This window comes from Podarcis vaucheri, assembly GCF_965113315.1.
Source record: "Podarcis vaucheri genome assembly, chromosome: 6".
Taxonomy (NCBI): Eukaryota; Metazoa; Chordata; class Lepidosauria; order Squamata; family Lacertidae; genus Podarcis; species Podarcis vaucheri.
Genome location: NC_138764.1, coordinates 46,923,187 through 46,944,969, shown reverse-complemented (window position 1 = coordinate 46,944,969; position 21,783 = coordinate 46,923,187). Strand labels below are relative to the sequence as shown.

Below are 21,783 nucleotides of genomic sequence, written 5' to 3'. Positions count from 1 at the left end.
ACATTAACTGTTAGCAGAGAAAACAAAAAGAGTGCTATCCCATCTGAAAGGCTACTTTCCCATACTGTCCACTTCCTGCATCCTTATTTTGACCCATGAGCCATTAGGCCTTCCCAAGTAATACCTTCTCTGCCAAAGCAGTTTGCTTTCTTCCAGAGAAAGCAATTAAATGTTAAATCCACATTTAACATTAACAAGTGTAAACTCTTGTGCATTGGTCTTTGTGTGGGTGGGTGGGTGGGTGGGTTCTCTCCCCATAGCCAATTTCGGAGCACCCAGGGAAGGAAGGAAGTAAAACCCCATTGGACGAGTGATAATATAATAATTTATAATAATAATTTGTTATTTATACCCTGCCCATCTGGCTGGGTTTCCCCAGCCACTCTGGGTGGTTCCCAACAGAATATTACAAACACAATAAAACAGCAATCATTAAAAACTTCCCTAAACAGGGATTCCTTCAGGTGTCTTCTAAAAGTCAGATAGTTGTTTATTTCTTTTTCATCTGATGGGAGGGTGTTCCACTACTGAGAAGGCCCTCTGCTTGGTTCCCTGTAATCTCACTTCTCACAGTGAGGGAACGGCCAGAAGGCCCTCAGAGCTGGATCTCAGGCTGAATGATGGGGGTGGAGACGCTCCTTCAGGTATACTCGTCTGAGTCCATTTAGGGCTTTAAAGGTCAGCACCAACACTTTTAATTGTGCTTGGAAACGTACTGGAAGCGAATGTAGGTCTTTCAGGACTGGTGCTATATGGTCTTGGCGGCCACTGCCAGTCTTGCTGGTGTTCCTTAGGCGAATCCCACCTATAAAGTACCATATTTTTTGCTCTATAAGACGCACCAGACCATAAGATGCACCTATTTTTTGGATGAGGAAAACAAAAAAATAATAATATTCTGAATCCCAGAAGCCAGAACAGCAAGAGGGATCGCTGCTTTCACTGTGCAGAGATCCCTCTTGCTGTTCTGGCTTCTGGGATAGCCGTGCAAAGCCTCTTCAGGGCAGGGGGAATGCTCTTCAGAGCAGGGAAAGGTGTTTTCCTATGACTGTTTGGGTGCAACTTGCAGCAACAAGATTGGGACTCACTTTAGAACTTTGTTTAGCGAGAGAATTGGGAAGTACTGAATTCTCACATCAGCAAGTTTTTCTCATTTTCTCTGCAGGTGGTTGGACTGACATTATCTCAAGGCCTGGATGATCTTGCTCTTATCTACTTGGCCACAATTCAGGCCATTGCAGTAAGTCACTGGAAACTGGCACTTTTACAATGCTTCCCTTAGTTATTCCCTTTAAATAACTTAAGCCAATGGTACTTCATCCCGTTTGTAACTGGTTTGTAATTATGAATTATGAATTTATTTACCAAGCAGACATGATAAAAAAGTAAAATTTCCAAGAAATTTCCTCTCAAAGTAAGTTCCCCCAGGATTTTGGAAATTTCATTCTTTTGTTCATATTAACGATTGCTCGCAAAAAAAAAGGTCCTCATTTTCCTAAGTTTGCAAAGTTGTCTCTCCTCTGAACTTGTTGCAAGAAAGAGTTCAACCAGGAAACTTCTGTTTACTGAGAAATGTTGAGGAAAAATATCAGTTTAGTTATGCTGGAGACCAAATTAATTAATTAATTAATTAAATTTGTGTACCTTTCCTTCATCTGTAGATCTCAAGGTGGTTCACAACATAAAAATACAAGATAAAAAACACAAAGTACATAATAAAAACAAAACAAAAAAACAATAACTCCTCTGCCTCATGACTGGTCTACATGGGCTATTGGGTTTTTTTTTAAGTTACATTCTTTAGGGGCAACCTCCAGAAGGCAGACTACTTCTCAGGACAATAATGTAAAATATAAGAAACTGAATTTCACTCACTTTTGAGGAGCTAGATACTGTTACTTCAGTCCCTAGTGACAGCAATAATTAAGAGGCCACCACACTTTCCCATTCAACAAACATGGGAAGAGATAAGAAGCACACTCTTAATTATTAGGAATTAATTAGACTTTCATCTTACTTTTCCACAAGGGATGGAATGATGGCTAGTAGGTCTTCCTGACAGCTGAGCCTTGTTGGCTTCTGATGGGTTGCTAGTCTTTGTTGCTACGTTTAATTTCTAGTATATTTTTCAGAATGAAAATAGTCTTCATTCTTTTCTGCCCTTCTTAAAGACCGGCGGTGTAAGTGGAGTACATTTGTCCACCTCTCTGTTTCTGTCTGAACTGTTGCCTGTGAACTACTAGTAGCTATTATGTTGTTTGTCGTCAACTGTATAACTGAATTCTGTTCAATTGAAATGCAAATCTGCAGCCTTCCAAGCACATTACAAATGCGAGATAAGGCGTGCTATGGAACGGAAATTCTTTAGCTTCCCGCTGTCCAAGTCAGCCATGTTTTTGTGTCACCTTGGACGATACCAGTTGTTGCTGTTCGCTGATGGGGGAGGGGCACACACAAAGGTGTGCAGGCAATACAGATTAGTTTTCGCATTTCCTCACATCATGGCACTCCACGAAGCCCAGCGGTGAGGGCAGATTCTGTGAATTCCACTTGTGCTGTTTTAACAGTTCTCTTGACAAAAACAAGATTACTCCAACTGAACCTGGAATACATTACTGTTAGCCCTATTATTGCTCCTCTTTGGTGAGCATAATGGCAGTGCTCTTGGTGCTTTACCATCCCTTTTAAATTTAAATAAGAAATGCAAGTGCTTTCTTGGAAAATGAGAACTACTGATAATGTCTCATGAAAGGGATTGCAGGCAACAACTTTCCAATGCCAAACAAGCACCGTGGCATTATTCTATGCTAATGAGGTGGAAGCTTTCTCAGTTGGATATCCTGGGAAAACCATCTATTATTCTCCAAGTGCTTCATTGCACATGGCTGCACTGTGCTTTGAAATTAAGCCTCTACTGGTCCCCTTTACCCGTATCCCACTTTAGCGATTATTAAAATATATAATATATAAAATTAAAGGTGATGTCTTCTTAGATTTTTCTTCACAGATGGTTCTTTGTGTACAGTGGTACCTTGGGTTACATACGCTTCAGGTTACATACGCTTCAGGTTACAGACTCCACTAACCCAGAAATAGTACCTCAGGTTAAGAACTTTGCTTCAGGATGAGAACAGAAATTGTGTTCTGGCGGTGCGGCGGCAGCAGGAGGCCCCATTAGCTAAAGTGATGCTTCAGGTTAAGAACAGTTTCTGGTTAAGAACAGACCTCCGGAACAAATTAAGTTCTTAACCCATGGTGCCACTGTATTAGCAGTGTAAATTAAGGCAACAGAAAACCCAACTAATGAGAGGCTGTAATTTTCTCTAATTCTCAGAACGTGCAAATTTCCATGTTGGGTATTTTTTTATTTTTAAAAAACATGGTTGTTGTTTTTAGTAGATAGTTCACATTGTATTGGTACTAAATACAGACACATTACATCAATTTACAGTTGGTATTTGCCTTAGTCAAAGCTGCAGGTTGCCTGCTACACTTAAACATGAGTTTAGCTTTAAAATATAGCAAAAAAATGTAACTTTTGCCGCTTATTGCTGACCTTTTGTTTTCTTTCAGTGAGAGACATTGCAAAAAAAGGAGAAATTTGCATTTGATGTCTCACAGTTTGCATATTTCTATGCCTATGTCAAATTAACTTAGTTCAGCATTGAAATGGCTTCATTTCTAAGGGAAACAATTTCTCCCCCAGATAATTGTAAGAATAGTTTTTAGAGCGTCTTCTTTGAAGAACATTAAATTGTTTTAAATTGTTTTTAATGTTGTATTTTAAATTGTTCAAGCTCCATACAGTACAGAAATACAGTCCCTGGGGGGAGAAAAAAGTCAATGAGCTTTCAATCAAAGTTCAGTTCTACCCATAAGATTGCCTACAATTTGCAATTCATGGCTACAGCATAATTAGCACCTCCTGTGCAAACACCTGATTTACAATCCACATGGTGCGCTGAACTCTCAGTTCTGTATTTACAAACCCAGAAACCATAATCCCTGCCCTTGCTGACCTGGAGTTTTTATACATTGGCACTGGAGAACGTTTGGCCTGCAGGCCTAATTAGTCCTGGGATGGGCCCACGAGACCGTTCCCCACAAACCAAGACCACCTGTGCCACACTTGATGTCCTATGTGATATCTGGCATGGGGCAAGTATTGGCACAGCTACAAACAAAGGACGCATACAAACCATATGGAGTGTAATTCCAATTGTTCATTTGGAAGTGGGGTTCCCTGTCAGTGCCGCTCAGGGAGTCCCAATGGTGCAAGGAGCTTGCCTTCAAGGGGACTCCCTATAAAACAGTGGATCAGCTGATTGGCTGTTACAGCAAACTGGATTCATGGCAAACTGGATTGGTGCTGGGCACTTGCCTTCACAGGGGCTCGCTGTACTGTCAGTCAGCTGTTCCAAGGTTACAGGGATCCCCTTTTAACTTTTTCTGCCCACTTCTCAAAAGTTGACCTGCGGAGAGGAGGGAAATTACAGATCTGGCCTACTGGCCAAATCCAGTTTCCATCCCTGCCTTATTTTGTTTTGAGGCAGGCTTGCCAGACCCATAGTGGTAGTTTTGACTTCTTGCTTCCCAAGCTTTCCATTTCCCAGCACAGCCCATAAGCTAACAAATGTTTCTGTCAGCAGTAGAGACACAAATGATATGGCCCACAAATGTATTTTGACACAGCCCCCTTCTTGCCTGAGAAGGAATCACAGGTTACCCAATCCATAGCATCCTTCAGCTCTGTTCAAATGCCATGCCACAGAAGAAGGGCAAAAACCTGATTGGATGAGAAGGTTGTACTGCTTATAGTTCTCTGGATACAGGAGAGATTTGCACATCAGTTTTGGAAAGATGCCATTTTCACATGGCTCTCTGAGGCGATTGCCAGTGGGGCCACCACCTCAGTGCCACCCAGTGGGGGGGGAATTGATGCTCTGAAGTTTTTCAAGGTAGTCATCATTAAACATGACATGATTTGTTTGATCTTCAATGGAACAATTCATAGTTTGTAGTTTGCTAAATAAACCCTGGCTGAGCCCAGAGGTAGGGAATCATGCAGGCTTGAGGATCACTTTGATCTGGTGTGCCAGATCCAAAAGTGGTCATCCCATCATGGACCTGCCTACCTGTCAACCACCTGAAAGCTAGGAAGACAGAGGGGCTTGCAATTGGTGCCAAATTTAAACAATGCTCTATGCAATACCTATGCAATTCTAAGAGATGAAGCAGGAGTGTGTGCTAAGCCATGTACCGTGGTATCTCGGATTGCAGATGCTTCAGGTTACAGACTCCGCTAACCCAGAAATAGTACCTCGGGTTAAGAACTTTGCTTCAGGATGAGAACAGAAATCGTGCTGTGGCAGCCTGAGGCCCCATTAGCTAAAGTGGTGCTTCAGGTTAAGAACAGTTTCAGGTTAAGAACGCATCTCCGGAACAAATTAAGTTCTTAAGCTGAGGTACCACTGTAGTTCCAATGGTCCTTTGGCAGCAGGGATTGCATTTGGTGCTGTTTAAATTTGCTTTGAATGTAAGCCTTGCTGGCACTGGCTGCACTGGGGGTTTCCAATCCCAAGCTCATAATTGGAATCAATTCTAGTAGGGTTTGTATTCAGTGCTAAATTTAAAATCATCGCTGGAGACAAGCTCCACTGGTTTTGGCAGGGAATGGCCCCGTTTGGGAACTCCTGTCGGCTCCCAAGTGGTCTGGCCTGGACTTAAAGCAGCACAGCTTGCATTTGGTGCCAAATTTAAACTGTGCCAATTGGAAACCATGTTTGCAAAGAGATGATTGGGAGAGCAATCGCAATGCTTTCAGTTGCTGCTTCGTACCTATGGCTTTACCTGACATCAGGTGCCTGAGAGGTAGATGCTGCTGCTGAAAAATGTCTTTGCAAGTCAAAGGAGGGAACCATGGCAGGATATGTATATGTGGTCATTTGTGTCTATGTTGACATTCAGGAGAATACTCTAGACTTTCATAAATGTGGATTGTGGAGATAGGAAAAGGATATCATTGAGGTGATCACGTGAAACTTTCTGTTCAGGCCAATTATACTCGTATTCTCAAGGCAAGATTTAAAAAATATATTAAAAAGCTTATTATTTCCATAATCGAAATTGAGGCCCTCTGGCTTAAAGCACTCATCTTAAGTGTCAGTAAAGATGTTATGGATTTCATTAGCTGAGCTTATAGTTGCTACAGTTTGCCAAAACTACCTATCTTAAACCAAAATACCCTTGAAACACAATCCTGCCATAATAAACAGCTGAAGCTTAACTCGCTTTCCCCTTCTTAAATAACCAGTCTGGGTCTGAAGAAACATTTTCTGTCAATTGTAAAGCTTCCCGTAAACTTTGGCCACGCTTCAAAAGAGTTTCGGCATAAAAGCTGAGGGAATTCCTTACTGTTTGGGTCTGGCAAGGGGTAGATTTAGCAGAGGTTTTGCTTTTGACGCTTTTGCTTTCTTCAGTCCTAAATGTTGGGTTTAAACTTAGCAGTTAAAGTAACAGAGTAACACCAGTGTTCATGCAACAACTGTGTTTGTCAAATAACATCTATAGCTGACATGAGAAACTCATGTATTCCTGGTTCATTTATACAGCAGTGGTTGTCTCTGGACAACTGACCAAATATTAAGTGTTATTACCAATGAAGTTGTGCCGTACATGCAAGGACTTACCCTTGTGCAACAGAACTTCCCTCCTTCTCCCCTTCCTCCATCCTCCCATATGCTCTGGAGGGTTGAGCAGAACCCCCAGAGCAGATTTTTGGTGTCTACGTGAAAGGGACAACTTTCTTGGATACAGTACTATTCTATTCTATTCTATTCTATTCTATTCTATTCTATTCTATTCTATTCTTAAATGAATCCTGGAAGAAGAAAAACCAGAATTTGGTTGGCATCACCACTATATCTTGAAATGTAATTCCCTGTTTTTTACACATGGGATGTCACAGTAACATTTTTTATTAGTTTAGTTGATCCTTCCATGGCTTAATTTGCCTTATATCTAGATCCACAGTCTCCTGTTATGAAAAAGAAGGCAGCATGGGCTTTTGTTGAGTACTCGCATATTTTCAGTAATGTTTGTCTGATCTTGAATTTTGTGAGCCTTAGATGTATATTAAATGTCACAAAAACGATGGTGAGCAAGTGCCAAGGTGAATCTCTGCAGTTCTATTTCTGTGAACAGCAAGTGGGTGTTCTTTGTTAAAAGAGTAGAAAAATACCAAAGCCAGTGACATATGATCTATCAGTAGAGTGGGCTTCCAAGCAGAGATTGCCCCAGCAACTCACAGTTCCATGTGTGGTTATGGCTCTGATCAAAAGGTTCCTAAAAGGCAGAAGACTGTTTGCCTGCAATTGTGCTTCTGGTGCTTTCAACAGTTCCCTGCTTGGGTGGGGGCACTCAGTGAAATAAATCTTCTTCCCTGTACTATCAATTATTTCTTCAATGGGTAACTTGCATGTCTCTAGATCAGTCTGAAAATCACTTGTCTACCCAAAAAATAAAAAAAGACCACTGTCCAGCTTCTATCTTGAATGGTACACATATATAAATTCCCAGAAAACTCATGAACAAGGCATGGAAGTAATGGTCATACCCTTCTTGTTTGTCCCCAGCACCTGGTTTTCAGTGGCATTTTGGCTTTGAATATGGAGGTTCTGTTTAGCTATCAGGAGTAAGAGAAGTGGGTAGAAACCTCCCTCAGTTTCCTTTTTTAAATACAGTGGTACCTCGGGTTACAGATGCTTCAGGTTACAGAAGCTTCAGGTTACAGACTCTGCTAACCCAGATATAGTACCTCGGGTTAAGAACTTTGCTTCAGGATGAGAACAGAAATCACGCGGCGGCAGTGGCAGCAGCAGGAGGCCCCATTAGCTAAAGTGGTGCTTCAGGTTAAGAACAGTTTCAGGTTAAGAACGGACCTCCAGAACAAAATAAGTTCTTAACCCGAGGTACCACTGTAGCTGTTTCTACATGTGCCATCATCACCACCACGAGCTATGGGGATCAATAATTGTTTGCTACATAAAGAATCTTGTGTATGTGTTTGTCCAAAGCCTGATGCCAGTCATGGGAGAAGTACTGCATGTGGTTGTTCCATTGTGAATTTCACCATGAAAGATTAGGGGATATGAAGTTTAATCTGAAAAAACCAGGAAGCTCACTAATACAGAGTCACTGGAACTGGTTCTCATTGGCTGCTTTCAGAACATGATAAAGTGTCATTTACCATGATGTGCACAAGCCTATGTGAACCTCTGGTCTGAATGCTGCACCCTCCCAACACTATAATAAGGTAGAGTTCAGAGGTGTTCATTTCCATTATTGATTAACCACAGTTTATTGTATCAGTCAGCAGGGAAAAAATGGGGTTATGAAGCTAGCTTGCTTCAGTAAACAACAGATAAAATTTAACCATGGTTTAGGTTTGCGCTGTAGCACTAAACTGTGCTTAATTGAAATCAGATGCAGAAGCATCCGATCACATCCTGGCATGTGAACCAGAGGAGAAAAGGGAAGAGTGTGTGAGTCCAAGACTCACCTGAGCTCATTCTTGTCACGATAAAGCATGGTTAATCACAACATCCGGCTGTAGCCATTATCTTTTCTAGGTGTTTTGCATGTTTTTCTACCTTTCTTCAACGCTAACAGCCAACAACCCAACTCTTTAAGCAGCTGTTTTTCTTGTAGCCTCTTTTCTTAGTTGTTGTTTCTCTATTTTCTCTTCACACTCAAGCTGGGAACAAGGCATATTGTGGAAACAATGCAAGCTGCAGGGCACGATGTCAACACTCTGTTCATGTGCGGTGGGCTGAGCAAGAACCCTCTCTTTGTGCAGATGCATGCAGACATCACAGGTAAGTTTTGAGGATACGGTTAAGGAACAGGATCTACTACCTTGTCATTGTTAAGGGGGAAGAGAACACACAGGCCTATAGCACGAGTGGGGAACTCTGTTCAGTACAAAGGCTGCATTCTCCTCTGGGCAGCCTTCCCAGGGCCACATGCCAGTGGTAGGCAGGGCCAGAGCTAAAGTGGGTGGAGCAATGAATGCAAATTTTATCTGTCTACAGCACCTTAGTTTATATACAGATGCCCACAGCCATCTCTGCTCTCTGTCCAGACAAGCAAGAGACACTGTTGGAGTTTCTGGATCCCTTCCTGCTAGGCAAAAGCATTTGAGGGGCAAGAAGGGCCACTGGTGGGTATGGTCTTTGCAGGGTGGATGCGGCCTGGAAAATGGAAACGAGCAGAAAAAGAAATTTAGATTACTGTGACACGTTATATGTGGGGCAGCCTCACGGTTCAGAAACTTCAGCGGGAGCAGAAGTTAGCAGCCAGGATGCTCACCGGAACAATATGGTTTGAGCATATCACGCCAATCCTGGCCCAACCGCAGTGGCTGCCAGTTAGTTTCCAGGCCTGATTCAAAGTGCTGGTTTTGATCTACAAAGCCTTAAACGGCTCAGGAACGCAATACCTCAAGGGCTGCCTCTCTCCATATGAACCGACCCAGACCATGAGATGATCTTCTGAGGCTCTTCTTTGTGTGCCTCTTCTATGAGAAGTCTGAAGGGTGGTAACACAAGAAAGGGCCTTTTCTACTGTGGTTCCCAGTTTGTGGAATAGTCTCCCCAGGGAGGCTTGCCTGGTGACTTTGTTAAATATCTTTAGGGCAGCACTGGGCAAAAACATTCCTTTTCTCCCAGGCCTTTGGCTAATTAAGCAATCTATGGCTTTTAAAACTGGGGGTGTATTGTTTTTGTTTGTTATTATGGCGTGTATTTTTGTGTTTTTCTATCATAAACTGCTCTGTAATCTTCGCATGAAGGGCAGAATAGAAATTAATAATAATAATAATAATAATAATAATAATAATAATAATAATAGAGCTTGGTGGGCCACATTTGGCCACCTGACCTGATGTTCTTCAGTCCTGGCTTTCAGTATGATCAGCTGTGAAGGTTTTATAAATAAAATGCTATAGTCCTATTAATAACTTTACAAACCATTGTCCATCTGTGCCTCATTAGAATAATTTACACAGAAAATATATAGTCAGTATGAAAATATTTAGTCCAACCCGTCAGAATGTTCTCCAACATAACCCCACATTGATATGAATAGGTGTTGCCAAGGAGCAGTGGTTGTGTGTAAGAGATGTTTCTGGAGGTTCTGAAAAGGAGAACCAGAATTATCAAGGGCTTGAGCAACTCCTCTATGAAGGAAGGTTGCAACATTTGGAACCTTTTAGTTTAGAGAAAAGGTGAGTGAGATGGAACATTCAGAAAGTGGGTCATGGAAAGTACTTCACAGAGCCCATTGATAAACTCACTCCCACAGGAGACAGTGGTGACCATCAACCTAGCTAACTTCAAAAGTGGATTAGAGCAGGCTTCCTCAACCTCGGCCCTCCAGATGTTTTTGGCCAACAACTCCCTTGATCCCTAGCCAGCAGGACCAGTGGTCAGGGATGATGGGAATTGTAGTCTCAAAACATCTGGAGGGCCAAGGTTGAGGAAGCCTGGATTAGACCAATTCATGGAGTATTGACAGTTACTAGCGGTGATGGTTGTGCTGTGACTTCACAATTGAAGACAGTAATGCTTCTGAATAGCAGTTGCTGGAAACCACAGGAGGGGAGACTCCTCTTGTGTTCTTGTCCTGCTTGCAGGTTTCTCACAAGCCTCTGGTTGGTCACTGTAAGAAGAGGATGCTGGATTTGATGGGCTGTTGGCATGATCCAGCAAGCTCATATATATAGGTTGAAAATAAATCTGTGAAGTTTCATCAATTGTCAGTTAATACCATTGGTTTGAGTGCGTCAAATCTGCGGCAGTAGGTTTGTAAGGGGGTGCCTTTATTTTACGCCAATGTTAATTGATTTGCAAGCTTTCGGCACTTTTTGAGACTCAAACTTTGCACATTTTAACCAGCAGAAACTGCTTAATAAAATGCAATGTGCCCTACTTTAGGGGATGCATGACAAAAATCCTTATAGGAAGTTAAGTGTTTGTAAGAAGAACATGTCCCAAATTAGGATAAACCCAGCCTTTATCCAGGGCTATTTTTTAAACATCCATTATGCTGTTATCATATGTTTTTAACCTGCGGAAAACATCTTTCCTTTGTTCTACAGTTTTGAGAGAAAAAACAAAACTATGAACCATATAGATTCTTTTTTTCCCCTCTTCCCCCCCCCCTTGCCCCCTTCTTAAGAAGAGCCAATGTGGTTTAGATCAAGTTTAAATCTTGGATTCTAGCTATTTAGCAGGGAGATTTGCATCACTTGAACATCAAACCAGACTTCCTACCTTGATGCAGGAAGAAAGATGGAGATCAGCATTATGTAATTACATTTCACAAAAGCAGAAAAGGTGAACCAAATGACACAAGGTCTTGACCTAGGCTGGATGTACGCAACAGACTATTGCCACAGTGGTGCTTTCTATTAGTCAAACAAGATTTTATCAAGTCCACACCTTTCCTTATCTAATTCAAATAGCCTTGGAATTGAGAGCTGCTTTCTGATGTCTAAAATTAAAGCTCTATTAATAGATAATTCTGATTAAATTTTAAACCAAGGTTCTTTGACTGTATCTAATGGCCATGTACAATATAGGACAAAGAGGCCTTTCTGCGGCCTTGGAATTTTTCCTGTTTGTAGGAACTGTGACTGACGGGGGATGTCAGAGTTCATCTGACTAGAATGCTCCGGGTTCTCTTGCCCTCATTAAAATCTATCCGATAAAATAGTTAACATTCCTGTATCAATCCCCTATTCTTCCAGGAAAATTCTGAATATATTACTGTTAAATGCAAGCTCCCATTAGCCAATTATGCAGGCTACCAATAGATAATTTCATAGACCACTTAAAAGCCTCAGATTCATATTGTTCAGATGTTAAGATGAATGCATTCATTGTGAAGGCACTTGCAGAGTAGCAACACAAGCAGCCAAGTTTCAAAGTACATTTCAAACGTGCCAGCTGTAAACTCAGTTCTTAATTTAGCTCTCTGATAAGTTTAAACAAGTTTCTGTGTCAAAACATTTTTGCCACTGAGAACCTCCATATTTCATCCACGCACTGTCTAGGGTCACACTGCTTTCCAATGTCAGAACTAGCTGGGAGCAAAATCACCCCGAGTGGGAGGTTGGGGGAGAATTCCTGGGCAGCAGGAAAGTTAAGTTCTTCTTTCTTGCTCAACGTAAGAAGAGGCCTGCAGGATCAGACCAAAGACCCCTCTAGTCCAGCATTCTGTTCTCAAAGTGGTTGATAGGATGCCCATGGGAAGACCATAGGCAGAACATGAGTGCAGCTCTGTCCTCCAGACATCTGTATGACTAGGGACATCTCACGGGGTCATGTGAGAACCAGCCTGTGTCTTTCTTTTTAAAGTTTCCATGTCATCTTCTCTGGTTCCTTGTCACTGTCTTGGCAAACTGGCAGCTCCTATTTTTCTATACACTGGCATGGTGCATAGCTAAAACCTGAAAGGACACTCATGTCTCTGCAACCACAGAAAATGCCCCCAAGTACCCAAGTACCTTATAAAGGGGGACGCGGGTGGCGCTGCGGGCTAAAGCCTCAGCGCCTAGGGCTTGCCGATCGAAAGGTCGGCGGTTCGAATCCCCGCGGCGGGATGCGCTCCCGCTGCTCGGTCCCAGCGCCTGCCCACCTAGCAGTTCGAAAGCACCCCCGGGGGCAAGTAGATAAATAGGTACCGCTTACCAGCGGGAAGGTAAACGGCGTTCCGTGTGCGGCTCTGGCTCGCCAGAGCAGCGTTGTCACGCTGGCCACGTGACCCGGAAGTGTCTTCGGACAGCGCTGGCCCCCGGCCAATAAATGTGAGATGGGCGCACAAACCCCAGAGTCTGTCAAGACTGGCCCGTTCGGGCAGGGGTACCTTTACCTTTACTTACCTTATAAAGGTAAAGGGACCCCTGACCATTAGGTCATGACCATTAGGTCATGGCTGACTCTGGGGTTGCGGCGCTCATCTGCCTTTATTTGCCAAGGGAGCCGGAGTGCAGCTTCCGGGTCATGTGGCCAGCATGACTAAGCCGCTTCTGGCGAAAAAGAGCAGCGCACGAAAACGCCGCTTTACCTTCCCGCCAGAGTGGTGCCTATTTATCTACTTGCACTTTGACGTGCTTTCAAACTGCTAGGTTGGCAGGAGCAGGGTCCCAGCAACGGGAGCTCACCCTGTCACAGGGATTCGAACCGCCGACCTTCTGTTCGGCACGTCCTAGGCTCTGTGGTTTAACCCACAGCGCCACCTGCGTCCCAAGTACCTTATAGATCCACCCAAGTGCCAGTGCAATCACACAGGCGACCGTGTCAACAGAGGGTATGCAGATAATAATCCTCCAGCTGGTTTTTTTGCTTTTAATCGTCTTCACGCCGCCCCCACTTTGAGCATTTTAACAGATGTGTGTTGTTTTTGTCTAGGCATGCCTGTTGTACTGGCCCACGAGGTGGAGTCTGTTTTGACGGGCGCTGCTATTCTCGGAGCCTGTGCTTCTAAAGATTTTGCTTCTCTGCAGGTATGTAATCAGAGGAAGTCTGGATATTAAAGCTTAAACTCTGCACTTTTCTGCTTGGCCTTGCCTACATTATAATTTAGACTGGGTGGGGAGGAATGGTAGGCTCTGTTCTTCACAAAGCCCAACGCTTTCATCCATAGGTCTATTAACCAGCTTGGCCTGGTTAGGTTTAATAAGGAGATGGGTCTCAAACAATTACATTAGTTTACTACAGCTGGGACCTGCAGCAAACTGTCACGGTGTGGAATGCTCCTGTTCAGGACACCAGCCAGCCTATCATGCCCTTTCCATTTCTACTCCATTCCACTCATCCTCCTCCAAAGGGAAACAGTATAACAGGATGGTAATGGGTGAATTAAGATGGAACTGGCCCTTTTTGCTGTAAAAATGGTGAGTCTGGCCCCAGGGTATTTGCCCACCCACTCGCTTGAATTTCACACTGCTCTAAAAAAAATTGTTACAGTAAAGTATGCTATCTAATTAGGCACATTTCTATATGTGGATATAAAACCCAGGCTTTAACTAGAATATTAAAACTCCACCGTTGGGTAATTTTGCCGAGGAAGAACTACCTTGGACATCTGGTCTCCATATGGCTGCTTTTCAAAGACTTTGGGAAGCCTTCTTTTTCTTATCTCTTGCCACCATATCTGCGCCACAAGCAATGTTGTAGCAAAGGGGAATGAAAACGATGTGTCTCTTCACTGATGCACACCCACACGTGCAAAACGCCCCGGGGAGGGTGAGGGGACCAAAATCTCTCCTTCCTTAATCTCTGGATTATCTCTTAGTTTCCGGAGAAGAGAAGAAAATCCTTCCTGAGCAAATGTTTGGCCGTATATTATTCTTTTCATTTCTCCAAGTCTTCCCTTCATGGGAATGCCTTCTCATTCATTTTCCAGAAATGCAATAAAACAGACAGATTGTGACCTGCATAGCACAATGCAGGTGTCTTGTTGCTCAACAGAAATACTTGACACACCCTGGATGCTGAACACTTTATTCCACTCAGCATGTCAAGGATTGGCAGTTATGTTTTATATAATAATTGGTGAAGAAAGCGCTTTGCAGCCGCATTCCCAAAAATCTTTTCCCAGTTGGTTCTTAAATAAGAGTAGCCTGTCCTGTGTTTCAGTGACAATACCTCATATTTTCAGGTGGAGAACGTGGGCTGAGAGTGAGTTGGAATATGAGCAAAAAATTCCCCAACTCATTTCTCTACAACTGATGACTGATAATGGGCATTAAATGGCCTGAATTGGTGATCATTCCTCTATGGCTTCTTTTACCAAACAGCTGGATGATGATATACATTTCAGTGGGATCTTCAGAATGGAATTGCATGCTCCAGCTCCACTATGTTTCTTCAAGACTTATTTGTTGCTGCTGCTTGGCTAAGCAGCTCTGGAGGTCTACAATTTCCCTTCTCTTAACTCTTTCCTTATCCATCATTTTCTTCCTTCAGCTCCTCCCCACAAGCAGTTGCTTTCCTCCTGCTCAGGTCCCAGGTCCATGTCCGTGATTTTGGATTTGATATCCCGCCTTCCACTCCCTTTAAGGAGTCTCAAAGCGGCTAACATTCTCCTTTCCCTTCCTCCCCCACAACAAACACTCTGTGAGGTGAGTGGGGCTGAGAGACTTCAGAGAAGTGTGACTGGCCCAAGGTCACCCAGCAGCTGCATGTGGAGGAGCGGAGACGCGAACCCGGTTCCCCAGATTACGTGACTACCGCTCTTAACCACTACACCACACTGGCTCTCAGATAGAAACAGACCTGGATCCCTTGCTGGAGGTGGGCAGCAGGGAGAGAGTGTTTGTTGGAGGAGGAAAGCAGTGGGTGAGGCTAAAGATTCAAGCGCCATTCTTGTGCCCTTTGCTTATCCACAGGCAGCAGGGTTCTGTGGATGTGCTTGAAAGGCGCACTGGAAGTGTGGAAATGAACCTGTAGCTCCACCCTCAGTTTAGCTGCCAAAGAGCCAGCTCCTGCTTTTGCAAAGCAATCCACTCCTACAATTCTAATATACAGTATACAAGTGAAAATGTCGGGGGAAAGAACAAGACCCTGTCTTATTTGGCAGTAGCCCAGTTTTATTCTTCACCGTAATTAACTTTTTTGGACAGAGTTTATATATTTGGGGTTAGGATTATTATTGTTTTATAAAAAAACAAACCAAGCCGTTTATTTTTCTACTGTGCATTAAATCAGTTCAGTTGCATTTATGCAAGCTAATAGCCAGCTTTCTTTTCATCTTGATTTCCTAAAGCGGACTTTGCTTACTTAGAATTTAGAGAGCTGTGTACAGGGAATAAGAGATACTGATAGTAATTTCCTGGAATCCTTGAACTTGTTGAGACAGAAAATTAGAGGAAGAGAGCACGGAGTTTGAGCAAGCTGATTGCAGATTGGTAGCGTTCCTTCCAAAAGCTGGTGGAAGTACCGGTCCTGCAGTGGTAGACCTTCCCCTCCCCCCTCACTGTGAACTTTTGGCACGCCTCTTAACAACAACTTATCTATTAAGTCATTAAGTCAACTTATCTATTAAGTCATTAACTGCAGTTCAAAAGAGTTAATTTTAATAATAGCTTTCCCCTCTGGAAAGATGTTTAATGACAATGGCAATTTGGCTAGGCTATAAAGAGGTTTGGATGCTCAGGCAAACAAGTAGGTATTGCGCCTTTGTGCTTCAGTATCAGGCAGTGCTATTCGCACAACAGGTTGTGCATACGGAACGTCCCCTGACAGCTGAGTGAGTGGAAGGACCCCTCTCACGGTGGGTGGCTTTCTGCACTGAATTTTCAGCTTCACCAAGCAAGCTGCTGTTTGTTGAAATGCTTCCAAAACTGAGACTTTCCTGCAAATTTAACAGCCTTGTTATCATGAGGATACATGAACCCAAGGCTGCCATTACTTTTCCAGAGGACCAAGCAGTTCTCCTGATCTGTAGCCACCCCTACTGTTCTTTTCTTTTGTTTGACTGTATACCTTTAAAGAGGAGGAAGAGGTAGGCACCATGTTTTAATAGCTTAGTAGACCACGTTGGAAGAACCACAGAAACAATAGACTTGTGTCTATTGAATCAGTCAAAGTCTCCTACACTCATCTCATAAAAAACAACAACTAAAAAACTCTTATATAAACCAGGATAAATTCCTAATTAGTTGCTGTAATCATCTTGTGTAAACATAATAATGAAAAAGAAAAGTTAATTAATCATTTTGTTGGCTTGCTGTTAATGCATCTCTTACTGAAAGTCTCTCAGAGTGTCAAGGCGTATCTTAATTTCTATTTCTTTAATCATGGGGCTGTTGTTGGGCAAAGACGAGAGAGATCAGGTTCTGAAAAGTCGTGTTGGCAGGCAGAACTAGGTTAAGATGCCCTAATCACCTTGTTTCATTATTTGCCAAGAACTGGGCTAAGTTCACACTTGCATTGTCAGGCTATAATTTAAAACAGAGTTAACTAAGAACATTTTGGATAAGAACAAGTGCTTTCTTTTTCCCTTAATGCTCTGGATAGATACTCTGGGTTTCTTTTTACTAATTTGGTCAATACCCTTCACCACAGAAGCAGAAGCCATTCTTTTTACCTAGGGACCAAATGGGGGAAGTGAATGCACACATCACAAAAAGCAGCCTCAGTATGGACATAGGGACCATTTTCATAACTTAGCGCAAAACTCAGGATTTCCTAAGTGAGGCCAGCTGACGTTGTAATGGCACAAGGTAGAACTAGTGCATCCTTTGCTGGCAGCTATTTTGATGCACCTGTTGGTTTCCATATCAAGTTCTTTGTTTTCTGGTTTGTCTGGCAACAGATTTGCCAGGGAGAACTGTTTTCTAATAATAAAGATGAGAAACATTTCTGACAATGATACTAATTTGTTTCCTGTATTCTACCTTGTCCTTATCGTAAAATGGTTTATTCTTCTGGTAGCTCACATCTTGACATGATATTAAAGGAACCTCTGCTTCTCTAATTGTTCATCAAGAATCAAGATCTCAAAAGTGCTTGGATTCGCCGCCAGCAGACTCTTCTTAAATTCCTCAAAAACTATTGCCTTGACAGGGAACTTGAAAGAAGGCGAGGAAGTGGTATTATCCGTCCTCTTTCCTAGGGGGTATCTTAAAAAAGCTGCTATTTCTTTCAGGGTGTTTCTTCAAGAAAATAGAAACTCATAACATGACTTGAGCTCTAAAAGTGACCCCTCTGCAGTATGGTTGTAATACCTGTGTTGGTGCATCCATTGTAGATTCATCTAATTCAGTGTTTTTTTTATCACACGTGTGCATTTGTACACACATGAAAAAGTGTGCTTTGGTTCTGTAAATGTAATAGCGATACGTGCACCAAGCGGATGGGATTTATCTGCAGCTCCCCCACGTGTGTATGCAAATAGACATTTCCTTTCATATAACATTGTAGTTTTAGCCATATATATTTCAGCTCTCACATCAGTGTTAATGGGGCTCTGTAGGAGGGTTTTTTGTTGTTTTTAGATATATGGTTTTCCTTTGTGCTGGTATTGGATGAGCAATTCCTTGTCTGCTGGAGCAACTGACCTGGAGGCGTGATGGGAGGTCCCTACAATTTACAGATTCAGCATGGCTTTAGGATAGCGTGATGTTCTCACAAGCAGGTTCAGATCATTAGCCTCATGTGCCATTGCTGTTTACCTGACATACGATACGGGTTGACATCTGTTGCCCATCTCTCTTGCTGAGTGCTTGCTTTGCTTTACTTACGGCTGTGCTCTGGTAGCACCACCAGAGAAGAAAGAAAGATATTTTATCCCTGTTCTTCTTGAGCAAAAGCAGTTTGCAGGTCACCCCTAATTTGTTAGGCTCGGCAACATTCTGTCATGCTGGTTTCTCCCCTAAGCAAGTGAATCAGGGGCAAAATTGAAAGAACCCTGCCGACACGTCCCCCAGCTCGAAAGTGTTTCCGTCAAAATGCTATGTCATCTATGTTAGGTGCTGTCATGCACTTGATGTATTACCAGATTGGTACGTGCTGTACAGTAGTGTTTTGTTAGTTGTTGCGCTGCATGATTTGTAGCCATTTTATACCTATAGCAATTAATAGATAAAAACTTGTCTAAGCAAAAGCTGCAGGCTGTAACAGTGGGTCACAGTTGTCCCAGACTATAAAGTGCAGTGCAACAGTAATCAGTGCCTATAAAGAAGAATTAATTGCATTCACTTCAGCTTGGGCCTCCCCCCCCCCAAGCATAATTGCCACGGGGATAGTGGGAGAGGGGCTAACCCTGCTTTCCCTGCATGCTGTGAAATGTGCATGGCAATTAGTCCCATTTATGTGAAAGGGACCTTTTCTCTAAGCTTAATTATTGTATGTGTGTGGTCAGTTTTCAGGAGATGGAAACCAGGGAGGGAAGGACTAACCATTCTTGCATGCTGCAAACCTGCACATTACCCCCACATGGCACATTTACAGCCAGATTTCTACTTTTTCCTGTAGCCCAATTCAGCTGTAATAGTAAGCTATGGTTTAGTGGTACCTGCACAAGCTTTAGGGTCATGTACTCCTCACTGCTCTGGCACAGTTATATGGCAAACAGAAGCATCTGCTTCCATTGTAAAATAGGGCTGTATCCAAAGCACCAGCCCAGTCTGCAAATAATAACCTGAAGACGTTTCCTCCTGAGTTATGTAGCCCTGGTTCACTTTGCCATTTCAGGTTAGGCAGAGGCCCTTAAGGTTAAGGAGTGATTTGAGGTTCCCATTTCTGTCTTTTGTTGCCAAGAAGGAGAGGGGAGAAGCCCCACATTTACTCACCAGGCACTCTGGAGTTAATGTGAAGAACACAGCCAAGAAATGATGGGAGGCATTAGGTTTGGATTTCATGCATTGTAATATATAAACCAATAGCCAATGGAAGGACCGACTTCATTTTACTCTGTTTTAAAGTTAAGTTTATCATTACATTTTATGGTATTACACACGAACACAAATAAGCATACACATACACAACTTAATGTTGCCATTCCAGAGGGCAGTGGTGGTGGGCTCTGACAGACTGCTTCTGCTTCAGTTTAAGGCACCAATTTAAGCATTAGAGGGGACACATGAGGAAAGGTGAAGGAGTGCAGCCTACTGTCCTCAGAGGCGCTGGCATCAAAAAGTAGTTGTAGTTTTTTAAAGGAAAACACAAACCTCTAGTGCCAATTGGCAAAGAGTAGGTTGGGTTCCCACCAGCCAAAATGGCCACTCCCTGTTTTGTTTTTGTTGTTGTTGTTGTTGTTGTTTTTTGCAGTGAAGGGACAACTTCAAGTTTCAGAGGTAAACTTAGAATTTTTTTACCAGCTCTACTTCTGTGCTAATCAAAGTTTATCATCACACTCAAACTCTGAAGAACTTGGGTTAGTTTGAATTGTGGTTAGTGAGCAAGTCGGGATCACAGCCCGTGGTTTGAACCTGGCTTTCTTAAACTAAGTTTAAACAGAGTTTCCCTGGGTTTGTACACGGTGAGTTTAAATGTGCAAGTGGAAGCTTCCAGTTTCCATTTCGTCACTGTGCCCGAGGTGAGAGGGGAGCACTTGTGCCTTGAGAGTTGCTTCTTGTAAACACTGTACAAAGCCATTGACTAGCATTATGCCTGAAAAGCAACTGTGTGATAAAAGATGTTTGGTGCTGCCTACTCACATGGGGCAAACCAGTGGAGACTATTGAAAGTCTTCAAAGTAGATGGTTAAATGCGCAACTCTCATAAAAATGGTATCATTGAAATTACACTTTTGGTATTGGCAGTTGGAGTTCACTCTGACTTATCTGCTTGTTATTTCTGGGGTGTTTGGGTTTGCTTGTTTTTAACACAGGCACATTTTTGAATTTATTACTTACCATTTAATAGTTATGGACTGAGCAGGCTATAAAATCATTGGAAAATGCTACAGATATCCATTTACTGCATTTTTTTAACATGTAAGGGTTCAGTAGGGGTTGGAGGTCATCCTGCCATTATTGTTATTTAACAATGACACCCCTGTGCCAACTGTTTGCTCAGTATTCTGCAAGCCGTAATGGAGGCACATCAATTCCAAGTATATTTTGTTTTATTTGAGCTTAGCTTAGAGGTGTTGTTGTTTTAAAAAACATGTATTTTAATCTTTCCTGGTTTTGAGACAAGGCCCTCTTGGACTGGGACTCATATGTAGCAACAAGATGCTGACCAAACAAGTAGCAAAAAAACTCATTCAAATCCTAAGCACATTTACTTAAAAGTAATGCTCACTGTTGCAACAGAACATCTTTATAAGCACAGACACTTTAGGTTTTCAGCCTTACTGCTGGTTATATGATGAGTAGGGCACATGGTTCAGCCTGAATCAGAGGTATGTGGACCACCATTGTTATAAAAGCACTCCGAGAGAATTTCCACGCACTTGCAAAGTCCACCTGTCAGACAAAGCCAAGTGCCTTTTCCCAAATGTGCTAGCTCTACATATGGAGCAACATTTCAAAGAAAGTACCTCCCACATGAATATCTGTAACACAGTGAGGACTGAATGCATCCATGCCCAGTGCCTGCATTTGCTCTTCCTCTCCTTGACCCTAATGCTTTATTCCTTCACTATTCATCCTGCCTGTGTGGTGTTGTTGAACCCCATGAAAAGTAACTAGCACCCCAATCTGAAACACGGTGCCCTTTGAAATCACATTATATGTTTGCTGCAGGGAAAACGGGTGTAACATTAGTGTTTCCTGAAGAAATCACACCCACGAGCCCATGTCTGATAACAGTGACTAGACTAGGGGACATGGGATGCTTAAAGATAAGTGACTACAAGCCTGTATGACAACCACAGTCAATGGTTTTCTGCATAAGGAAACGCTGTTGTAACACTGGCGTTTTCCTTTTTTAAAAAATAATTTTTATTTGATTTTACAAATATAAAATTATAACAATACAACCACACATCAGCAGTTGAAGATTCCTCTGAGTCTCTGGACTTCCCACCTTCCCCTCCATGGGTCCTATTGTTAAACCTTTTCTACTGCATCTTTTTCAATAGTCCATATTTTATATTACTCCATTATCTCCATAATACTTGCTACATTACAAGTGTTATTGCAAACCTATTAATGTTTTCATCTGCTTACAGTGGTCTCCAAGATAAATTTTAAAAATTTCCCCATTCTTTGTTGAAGTTTTGGTTCTTCTTGGTTCTTGAGCTTTCCAGTCTACAATGGTACCTCAG

The 21,783-nt window shown here is 42.5% G+C and overlaps 1 protein-coding gene across 1 annotated transcript in view; it reads left to right on the top strand.

Moving 5' to 3' along the window:
• FGGY (FGGY carbohydrate kinase domain containing) overlaps window positions 1-21,783 on the top strand; it is a 152,501-nt gene that overhangs the window by 105,197 nt on the left and 25,521 nt on the right. Inside the window, exons 12-14 of the mRNA XM_082228764.1 lie at window positions 1,166-1,240; window positions 8,756-8,876; window positions 13,473-13,567. Coding sequence (XP_082084890.1) covers window positions 1,166-1,240; window positions 8,756-8,876; window positions 13,473-13,567 — 291 coding nt within the window. The remainder of the gene's footprint in view (window positions 1-1,165; window positions 1,241-8,755; window positions 8,877-13,472; window positions 13,568-21,783) is intronic.